At 51.9% G+C, this 11,066-nt stretch overlaps 1 protein-coding gene and 1 non-coding gene across 2 annotated transcripts; both read right to left on the reverse strand.

Annotated features, from left to right (window-relative positions):
* Window positions 1–1,409: 1,409 nt before the first annotated feature.
* Window positions 1,410–10,469, reverse strand: ASF1B (anti-silencing function 1B histone chaperone). Its single transcript, XM_030879855.2, has 4 exons — window positions 10,234–10,469; window positions 4,954–5,069; window positions 2,839–3,015; window positions 1,410–2,457 (listed from the first exon to the last, which is right to left on the reverse strand). The coding sequence occupies exons 1-4, from the start codon at window positions 10,340–10,342 to the stop codon at window positions 2,251–2,253; spliced, it is 609 nt and encodes a 202-aa protein (XP_030735715.1). The 5' UTR covers window positions 10,343–10,469; the 3' UTR covers window positions 1,410–2,250.
* On the reverse strand, window positions 7,133–7,205 carry TRNAG-UCC (transfer RNA glycine (anticodon UCC)). The gene has a single exon. It is a non-coding gene; the product is annotated as a tRNA-Gly (tRNA).
* Window positions 10,470–11,066: the final 597 nt, after the last annotated feature.

The following is an 11,066-nucleotide window of genomic DNA, read 5'->3' on the forward strand; positions in this document are numbered from 1 at the left end:
TCATTCATAAGGCCTGGCGCAGGACAGCAGCAGCAGGCCCAGGGTCCATGCCGGGGTCCTCCTGGGTCTCCCTCAGCCACAGCCCGAGCTTCAGGAGGATGCTGAGCTCCGGGAGGGGGGCGCTCAGTAGCCATCCCTTTGCTGGGTGCCCACGCTGGGCTCATGCCAGTAGTAAGAGCTGGCACTTGTTAAATACATTACTTCGTACCACACTCCTGTCACGTAGGTACTAGTCTCATCACTCCCATTTTACAGATGAGGAATCTGGGGCACAGACAGACTGAGGATTCCCTCTGTCTGGGCAATGCAAAAGGAACCTCTTCTCCTGGAGCAGAGGAGTGCAAGATAACCCCTTTTTTCAGGGTGCCCTTTAAATACAGCCTGAGGACGGTCAGTTTCCCATTGCCACATGTCTGACATTCAGGGCCAGATCATCCTACGCTGGGGTGGAGGTGGGGGGCTGTCTTGTGCACTACAGGGTGTTCAGCAGTATCTCCAGTCCCTCTACCAACGGCACGCCAGTAGAACTTCCCTCTCTTCCGGCAGTTGTGACAACTAAAACCATCTCTAGGCATTGTTGAATGTGCCCTGCGGGGCAAAACTGCCCCCAGCTGAGAACCACCGAAGTAGAGGAAGGCCCAAACAGGAAGTGACACGATGGGCAGGAGACTGGATGAGCCAGCTCTCCTTGGCTTGGGGAGGCTAGCTCGTCTCAGGTCTACAAGCCAATTCACTGCTCTGCCTCTGGACTTGTATACAACCTGCACCCCACCCAGCAGCTGTCTGGACCTATGTTCCTAAGTCCACCACAGTCTCAGGGAGGGAAGAGTCTACGTTTTTCTGTGAATTGTGGGGAAATGGCTCATCAGCCAAACCACTCCACCTGGGGCTGTGGAGTTACAAAGTAAGGCTAAGTAAAATTTACTAAAAGTGTTGCTGTGTGTATCCTTGGAGCACAATGTTAACTAATTTCTGTGGGTCAAGGTCAAAGTCTAAAAAATCACTGGTTATGCTCTATCTACAGAACAGCTGGGTTGCTTAAGTTTTGACAAAGAAAAACCCCTCCCTGGACCTCAGTCTGGAATACAACTATAACAAGCAAGACTAGAGTAAGAAGCTGAGCAAGCGGACAAGGAGCAGTCAACCTACTGGCTGGGGAAGGAGGCTGCCCGGTCATGAGGAGAGATGGACAAAACTGCCTCAGTCTACCCAAGACAAAAGCAGAAACAGTCTAGATGAAGTGCTTTTATTTGTAGACCAACCAAACATATTTAATATAAAAACCTTTCAACAGACAAACTACCATCACAACAGCATCCATGTAGCAGCGAGGGGATGCGGGCAAGGGTGGGGAGCGTGGTGGAGGGGGGAAGGTTCTCAGGGTCCCTCCTGCTTCTCTTGTCTGCACTGTGGCCTCTGAGAGCATGAGGTCTTAGCAGAGGGCAGATCAAGGCAGCCAGAAGCAGAGGGGCCCTGATACCGATATTGAGACAGAGCACAAAAGGCCCCTCCAACATACCATCTTCCCACAAGGGCAGCCTCCAGGGAGAGCCAGATCCAGCTGGGAGGCAGCAGGAAGGTGGCTGCGACTGAGGGGAGCATCAACCATCTTTTCTCAGCATCCTGCTGATCACCCTTCTGGGAACAGAGTTTTCCAGAGGGCTACTGGATTGAAAAGACCTAAAAATCATCCTAGGAGAAGGACAGAAATTGTGTCCGAGTCCACCTTCTACCAAGGCTCCGGGCCTGTGACTCCAGAAAGCTGGGTGGGTCTGCTCAGATGTTTGGGAAGGAAAATGAATGACAGAGCCTTTGGCCCAACAGGGCTGAAGCCTTGCCAGGCATAGACCAAGAAATCCTCAAGGCAGGCCAGGGAGGTCTGTGGGAAGAGCTTTGGGTCAACGGTACTATTGGAGTACAGTGACACAGTGGCCCGCAGGTGGAGTTTATAATGTGTGTGGAAGCGAGAAAGGACACGAGAGAGAAAGAGTTAAGAACTGAAGTACCTGCTTCTTTCAGGCCTGGGCAGTAGAGGTGAGATGATCCTCTGGGCCGGGGCTGGGAGAGAGAGACCTGAACCCCTTCCTTCCTTGGTGCCAAGTTTGACTGGCCTGGATATAGTTGATGGCCCCAAAGTCCTCCACGTGGCCTCCCTGAGACTCTCTGGTAGGCCCGGCTGCCCCCTCCAGATGTGCCAGGAGACTGGCCCGCAGTCCCAACTGGGCCCAGGTAGGGCCTACAGTCCCACAGTTAGATGCAGTCCATGGAGTTCTCAGGGAGGAGCCCAGGGATACAGCCAGGGAGACCTAAGCCCTTGATGGGAGTGCAGCTGAGGGGGAAGCCACAGCCCAGGGCTGGGTCGTGGTTCTCTATGGCCTCCAGCCTGTCTGTGTTGTTGTCCCAGTTGATGTGGAAGCGGGTCACCCGGGGGTTTGAGGTCAAGATGTTCCGCTGGAGCTGGGGCAGGAAAAGGAACGTAAACCCTCGTTAGCATGCCCTCGCGTTACTCCCACACAGCAGGGCGCTCTGAGATCCCGCCCCACGCCCAGGAAGACCAGACCTTGTTTATTCCATCCCCACCAACAATATGTGGAGAACTCCAGGGAATGCCTGTGCACCATGATTTAGGGCCGGGGCCTATCTAATCTTGATTCTGTGAGGCAAAATTCTGAGAAACAAAGACCTTTCTCTTTCCTGTTCTAGCCCGGCGCTCCAAGAGCTGAGCACTACTTGAAAACCTTAAGAAGTGACCTTGGCTCCCAATTCCAACGACTCAACTACCCCCAGGTGCCAAGGAGCCAGCCTGTCTGAAGCAGGAAGCGTGGAGAAAGGACCCACCTGAGAGAAGTCTGGCTTTTGGGGCGGGTTCTCCCGCAGCTCAGGGTTAGGGTACTCATTGTTGACGTAGTAGCCCACTCGGATGAACTCCTGTCCGTGGTAGGTGCAGGTGATGAGGACCACAGTCACACCCACGGCGTCCGTCTCAGGGATGAGGGATGGGTTGGGGGCATCGGCCTAGGGGAAACACAGGCCGGGCCTTAGAGCGCTGATTGCCAGTCACACCTTGACCGGTAATACGATTCTCAAGCAACGTATATTTACTGAGCCAAAAGTATGGGTCTCTGCCCTCAGGGGTTTTCAATCCAGCGGTGAAGACAGAATCAACCACACGAATGCCTGTAAAGTGCCGAGTGTGACAGGTACCATCAAGGAGAAGTATACGGTGCTGAGGAGTGTAGTAAGCAAGGGGGAGAGCGGTATAAAATGAGGCTGAAGAGGTGAGCAGCTGGGTACCAGTCAGTTAAGGGCTTGGGAAAGATCGAGAATGTTTAGCAGGAGACAAGTGTGGCATCACTCCTGCCGTCTGAAAAGACGACCCTGGAGGCCAGTGGAGCTGCGATAGGAAGAGGGCTAAGTGGGAGCAGGGAGACTAGGCAGGAGGCTACAGAGGTCATCCTGGAGAGAGGACAGTGGCTTAGATCAGGCAGTAGAGAAGGAGAGAGAGTGGACAGATGTGGGGTGTGTTGTTAAGGACAGGATCGGCTATATGACTGGTGCAAAATGAGACCAACACAAATGAAAACACAAGGGACTTCCCTGGTGGTTAAGAATCCGCCTGCCGATGCCGGGGACATGGGTTTGCGCCCTGGTCCGGGAAGACCCCACGTGCTGTGGAGCAACTAAGCCCATGCGCCACAACTACTGAGCCCATGCTCCGCAACAAGAGAAGCCACCGCAATGAGAAGCCCATGCGCTGCAACGAAGAGTAGCCCCCGCTCGCCACAACTAGAGAAAGCCTGCACGCAGTAACAAAGACCCAACACAGGCAAAAAAAAAAAGCAACAAACAAACAAATGCAAAGACGAGGCCTCGTGTTCAAAAATTAGTAAGTTTCAGCCAGTGACAGCAGAACGTCATACCAAGAGTGGGGCCCAGTGTGACTGCATGGGTCGCATGCCTAGGAAGCCGGTCCTGGCTGTGGGGTAGGTTAGGTGGATTGGATATGGGTGGGTGAGGGCTTAGGTGATGGGATGAGGCTGCTTAGACTGGGGCGGGAATAGCCAAGATCAGGTAAGTGAATGGATTTGAGCAGAGGCTCTCAAACTTTAGTGTGCCTAAGAATCACATGAAACCTGCACTTCTGACAGCCCCTGTGATGCCGGATTAGAGAGCTATTGAGCCGCTACAGTGGATCCTCATTATTCAGGCATTCCGTACTTGCCAATTCGACTACTTGCTACAATGTATTTGTAACCCCCAAATCAATATTCAGGGGCTTTCACGGTCATTTAAGGACATGCACAGAGCAGGGGTGGGTAGAACCAGGCAGTCTCAGACTGTAAACACGTGTCTTTTCTGCGGTCTCAGGGCCACGGTTTCTGCATTTTTGTTGGTGATTTTGCTGTTTAAAAGGGCCCCAAAGCGTAGTGCTGAGTGCTGCCCTGTTTCTGAAAGCAAGAAGGGATGTACTTCATAGAGAAAACGTGTTAGATAAGCTTTGTTCAGGCATGAGTTATAGTGATGTGGGCCATGCGGTCAATGTGAATAAATCAACAACACAAAATAAGTTGTCTTTAAACAGAAAAACATAAAACAAGATTATGTATTGACTGGTTGATAAAAATGTGACTCGCAGGAAAATAACGCTGTATTTCCTCTAGGGGCAATGATTTAGTATTCACTAATTCACTAATTCAGTGTCTGCAGCAACTTTACAGAACATAACTCCCGTGAGTAATGAGAATCAACTGTAAATCAGTGGCTCATGGTAACAGTTATGACACAGCGGTGGAGGAGAGGGAGGTGTCTGAAGTACCTTTGAGAGAGGTCAGACAGTGCTTGAGAGCAGAGCTAGGATTTGAACCTGAACTTTGACCAATGAACCATTCTGTGTGCTTTTGGGTAGGAGAGGCTATTTCTAGGTGTCAAGGCCTAAGGCCTAGTCTTTCTTACCTGAAAGACGAACATGTGTCTCCCTGCTGGGACAGGGCCGACCAGCACTGAGTCTAAGATTTGATCAAACTCCTCACTCTCGGCTGAGCCAACGTAAATGATCTTCCATTCCAGGTCTGCAAGGATACAGGGTGTTAAGAACTGAAATGGCTTGACAGCAAGAAGGCTGGGAAAGGGCCTTCTCATGTTAGTTTTGGATAGGTTCTTAATATATTGATAGGTTTTTATTCTCAAGGACACCTGACACCCACTGGGCACTAAGTGCCAGGCACTGCGGTCCCGATCACTGGGGCAGGCGCGAAGCTCTATTTCCCGTGGGGAAATTTCTCCTGTGGGCCTAGCTTTGCCAGGCGACCTTGACTCGGTACCTCCGGGGAAACTTGGGCCTCTCAGAGCCTGAGGGTGAACCGTATGGCAGAGGTTGAATTAAGAGCCACGTGACAGAGGCGTGGAGGCGTGCTGAGGAGGGAACAGCAGGGAGTTGGGCCATTTGAGGGCCCTGCCCACTGGGTGCCAGGATAGGAAGCAGCATCCTCTTTCACACACAGGGACCAGTGCCACTGAACTGAGTAGATCCCTCGACAACTGGGGCAGGGCAGCAGACTGCAATCCAGTAGGACAGCCAGCCGGCAGGAGGGGAAGATAAGGTCGCTGGGGGAGCCAGCCAGTCCCCAGGTCCTCCAGATCCAGCACCAAGTCATGCCTGCTCTCAGGCATTAGGGCAACAGCGACTCAGTCAACAAATATGGCATCATACGGCCACCCTCTGAACCCCAATTTCCTTGCATCCCATCCAGTCGGGGACTCACATTCCTGGGTATGTTCCGGCAAGATAAAAGGGAAAGTGCTCAATGAGACCCTGCCCGTCCATCGCAGGAAATTCCCAGTGACTGCGGCCTCTTGCAGGAGGTCCAAGTGTATCAGGGGCAAGGTCATGCTACTACATGGAAATTTGGCAGGAGACCTGAAACTTATTTTAGGTTCTTTGAAATTACACAACCTATGGCTCCAGCAGCCGGGGGAAGTTTCACAAGCTGTGATTTTCGCAGGAAGCAAACTGTCTTAGAAGCTGCCCTGTTCCTTGGTCTAGTGTCCCACAAGAGCACCCAACTTTGGAAGCACGGCAGTGCCCGGCCATGACTATGGAGGTTTGTCACCAGGGCTCCGTGCCCTTTCTCGATACACTGGCCTCCTGTCCTTCTGCAACTGACACCCAGGCCTTCTACTCAGGGACCCTAACAGATCTGTAGGAGGTGGTGGCCATTGGGCTCACTGGGGTTCAGTCAAACTCCAGTCTCTTAGTATTTGCAGGGAGGAGTTAAGTTTACTAATTTATTTTTATTACAAGTAGTGGCACAACCAGAAATAACGTTTTTGGATGAAAAGAAAACAAGCTAGCTCTGTTCTCACCTTCCTAACATAGCTTTATCATTTGATATCTTTCCTTCTGGCCTTTTTTCCCATCACCAGGGGAGTCACACATGTGTGCATTAACTAATGTGCTGCAGGGGGAGACAAAAAGGAGATTTTAATAGAGCAGGCCGGGGTGTATGCCGTGGGCTCTCAGCGTTCAATACTGTCGGCAAGGGAGTTCCCTGGTGTCCTAGTGGTTAGGATTCTGGGCTTTCACTGCTGTGGCCCGGGTTCAAACCCTGGTTGGGGAACTGAGATGCCACAAGCTGTGTGGTGCAGCCAAAAAAAAAAAAAAATACCGTCAGCAAAACCTAAACTAAAATTTTGTTTACCGAGAAAGCACGTTGGCTGACCAGAAGAGAGAAATGCAGGTGGACAAGCAAATGGATCACGATGGCTCCCTCCACACAGGCCAGAAAGAAACCAGAGAATTAACCAAGGACTGCAGAGAAATACTCAAGGGTTAGAGGAGCTGATAAGATCACCTATGGAAGACAGAAGATGACTGAAGTGAGGATCTACAAATCGGAATTGCCTGAAACCTGCTCAAGTGTCTTAAGCGGAAGCACCCTGAAGTGACTTCATTTTTGAATGAGATACGGGGCATCAATCACCAACACAACACAAACTGACTTCTCCTGAATATGGGACACGGTCACACACATGTAGTATTGTGTGCCTAACCTTCTGAGTAATTTCAAGGGTAAAATGACTACATTACTTTTGTTTTTTCTTCTTGGCCATGCCACGTGGCTTGTGGGATTAGTTCCCTGACCAGAGATTGAACCTGGGCCCCCTGCAGTGGAAGTGCAGAGTCCTAACCACTGGACTACCAGGGAATTCCTTACGTTACATTTTGTCTTTATGCCTTAACTTTATAATCTAACCACTGCACAGGATGGTGCTCTACTATGTATGAAAACAAAACCCAAACCAATGATATGATGAAAGACATGTTAAAAAAAAATATATCATAGTTGAACTAGCTGGGGAATCTGTTTCCTGCCTTAAAAACAACAACAGGACTTCCCTGGTGGCGCAGTGGTTAAGAATCCGTCTGCCTATGCAGGGGACGCAGGTTCGAGACCTGGTCCGGGAAGACCCCACATGCCGTGGAGCAACTAAGCCTGTGCGCCACGACTACTGAGCCTGCGCTCTAGAGCCTGCGAGCCACAACTACTGAAGCCCACGCGCCTAGAGCCCGTGCTCCGCAACAAGAGAAGCCACCTCAGTGAGAAGCCCATACACCACAACGAAGAGTAGCCCCTGTTCGCAGCAACTAGCGAAAGCCCGGGCACAGCAATGAAGACCCAAGGCAGCCGAAAATAAATAAATTTATAAAAACAACAACTTATCTAGCAGGACTTTTTCTGTTTACCACTTTTCCTTTGTTCGTAATCATACAGATGAACCTTGGCCTGACCTCAGGGTGTTAGCTGTAGGTCAGAACATCTGGCTCCAAGACTTATTCAAGTAGTACCTGTTGAATTTCTCAACTAAACAAGGGAAAAACACACCCAATGTACTGAATGTAGACCCATGCCTTGGAAGCATCTGGAAAGATGCTGAGGAGAAAAGAGAGCAAAAGGGCTTCAGAACCCTTGAGAAATGGGTCAGACTGGGGATTGGGCGTTCAGCTATTCAGTTGCCAGTGTCTGAAGTCACCAGGTAACAAGACTGAGATTCCTCCAGAATCTGAGAGACTTCTAGAGCCAGGCCCATTCCATCTGTCTGGGAGGCAGGAAACAAATTCTGTCTGCTCTGCGGGAAGAGGCAGAAAGGGAGTTGGCAGGTTAGAGTGAAGGACAGCTCAACAGGTACAACCAAAGAGTCTAGATTTCTAGGCCAGAGTTGGCTTTCCAACTGGAATTTCTCTGAGCAAAAGCTTTATTGTCCAGGCATAAATAATAACAGCACCCCCCTTTCCCTCCTCTGAGTCCTGTTTATGCTCCACTTCTAAAATAGGATGCCTTCTTTCCCAGGTTATAGCAAAGATAAAGAACCCTGGACACAGAACTCAGAGACAAAACCTAGGGTTAATAATTCTACAAACCGGCTGTGTGACCTTGGAGAAGTCATTCCATTTCTTTCTATTAAAAAATAATAACCAGCAGATTGATTTTAGCCTTTCCTGCTCTAATTCTATAAACAGATTAGTAAAGTAACAGAGCAGGAGCTTTGTAGGAATGAAAGTACTAGATAATGACCATGCAACCATTTTTAAATGCAAGAAGCACAAACAGGCTGATTGAAACCCGATCTCCTGCCATCTGGGAACTGTGAATCCCTTAACCTATTAGCTCCTTACATCTCCTCCTGGCTTTAAAATTAAATCTTATTCCACAGGGTCATTCTACACCTTATTTATTTATTTACACCCTGCCTTGTTCCAGAAAGGATTTAACTGGGCTTATTCTACAGTTAGTCACAAGCAGACCCCTTAATTTAAAAAGGAGAGAAACTGGGGAGAGACTGGTCCAATGGCCCAGCCCAAGCACACACACATTGTATCAACCCCAGGCTACTCCACGGGCTGACATGCAGGCAAACCACCCACCTACCACTGAGAGGTGCTGCTTAGCACACCCTGGCCTCAAAGATCTCCACCTCCTCAGCCGCTTCCTCTTCTCTTAACCACCAAGTGGAGAAGAGATCTAATGGGGTACTTCCCCCTGAAAGTCGTGCCAAGACTCGCTGAAGGACCTCAGATTTTTCGATTTTTATAGACCTTGACTTGAAAGGTCTTTTACTCTTTGTGGCTCCCGTCTTCTCATCTGTGAGATGAGAGCCATGTCCACCTTTGTTACACAGATGAGTAAGTACATCTGTGAAAGCACCTTGGAAAAGATGCACAAAATGTTGTGACCTCCCAGATGATTGTTTGAAGCCAGATACCTTCACGGCTCAGCCTGGAACACCCACCCCGCAAGACTAGGTCAGACCATCAAAAATGTTGGGGGCATTGCTGCAGTAGGTCAGCAGGAGTCTGGCAGGCAAACAGTAGGAACCAGCTAATGCTTGCCTGGCCATGCCACCCCTCAGATTTGAGTATGCTCACTGAAGCCCACAGTCAGAGAGGCAGAAAGAACAGGAGCTGGGGAGATCAGGTTATCCTCAAAGGCTGGAGCCAGAAGCCAGGCCATGCCTCCCCGGGTGGAGTAGAGGGTTGGGGCCAGACTAAGGAGGGAAGCCAGGTTCTAGGGTATGTGGTTTGGGGTAGAAAACAAGGAGAAGTAGCTGGGGTTGGGGTTAAGTATCAGCAGGTAGGGGAGGAGATTATGGGGAGACAAATGGGGAGATGGGGACGAGTGAGGTCTTGCCACAGGGCGAAAGGATCTTCACAGGGAAAATGGGGGAGGGGGCTGAGGTTTCCATATGGGAAATTGGGAGGGGGCTGGGGTTTCCGTTGGGGAAATTCGAGGGGCCTGGAGGTTAGGATCGCCATAGGAAAAGAGTGAGGTGGGAGTGTCTCACCACAGGGGAGAGGGGATTGGTGGGGAGGACTGGGTGGCTGCAGTGGCAGTCTACCCGTACAGAAACAGAAGGTGGGGCGTTTCTTGCTACAGGGAGAAAGGGGTGGCTGAGTGTCTCTGCAGGTTAAAGAACGGAGGCTGAGAAGGTCTCTACCTAGAACACAGGTGCCCAGGAGGAGCGCCACAGTAGAAAGAGGGGAATGATGAGTTCTCCACGGGGGAGAACGGGAGTAACCGTGGGGGTGGGGATAGGGTAGTCTCCAAGGGCAGGTTGGCACTGGGAGGGGGTTTGGTTCACCAGAGATCTCGGTTGGGGGAGGGGGGGTGTGTTTCACAGGGTTGGCCTCGGGGTTGGCCCAGGGGAGAGGGGGTCTCCACACGGGCCCAGCCTCACCGTCTGCTAGGGCCTCATTGCACTCGAAGCTGATCTCGAACCGGAAGGGGCTGTGGAAAGGGCTCGGATTCTCCAGCACCGCCACGTTCAACACCGACACCTTAGCCATCGCCTCGTCGGGTCGCAGCCGGGGCCAGAGCTGGGGCCGAGCCCGCGTCTGGGTCCTATCGGGTCAGCGGAGCAGCGTTGCCCGAAGCCGCTCTCGCTCCCTCCGACCGCGATCTAAAGTGCGTATCTCCTCCGCGCGCCTCCTTCAAATAGCAGGTCCCACCCTCCGGCTAATCACAGTCCACGCTCCACGACTGCGCGAGCTCCCCCTCAGCCAATCCTGGAGCGTCGGTCTGCGCGCCGAGACTCCCGGGACCAATCCGTGGAGCTCCCTCTCCGGGATGAGGGAGGGAGGCGGGACCGTCTCTTAGCTTCTTTGGGTGTCCGCGGAGAACCAATCCCCAGAGGCTCCGACTCGGAAGTCTAGGGAGGGGTGGGCGGGGTCACGGCGCAGGGCCCCTCTTGGCCAATCCTGAGGGTCCCCGCACCAGCGAGGTCAGCGCTTAGCCCCGCCCTTCCGGGAGACGCATCCAGCTAGGGACAGCGCAGCCAGCCTCCGAGCGGTGGCGCGCGGCGCTCGCTTAAGAGGGAAAGAAGGGCGGTGCTCGACCTGCGGTGATTGGCAGGCAGGAGGGGGGAGGGAATCAAGCAGATTCTGTGAGAGGTTATTGGCTGAGATGGCTGCGGGAAGCGGGAGGGGAGAAGAATCGGCCGGGGATTCGTGGGAGTGGAGCGGAAGTCGTCTGCTGGCGCGGTTGAGCCGCGTGTGAAGAGGAAGGAGGAGC

This window comes from Globicephala melas, chromosome 3, assembly GCF_963455315.2.
Source record: "Globicephala melas chromosome 3, mGloMel1.2, whole genome shotgun sequence".
NCBI lineage: Eukaryota > Metazoa > Chordata > Mammalia > Artiodactyla > Delphinidae > Globicephala > Globicephala melas.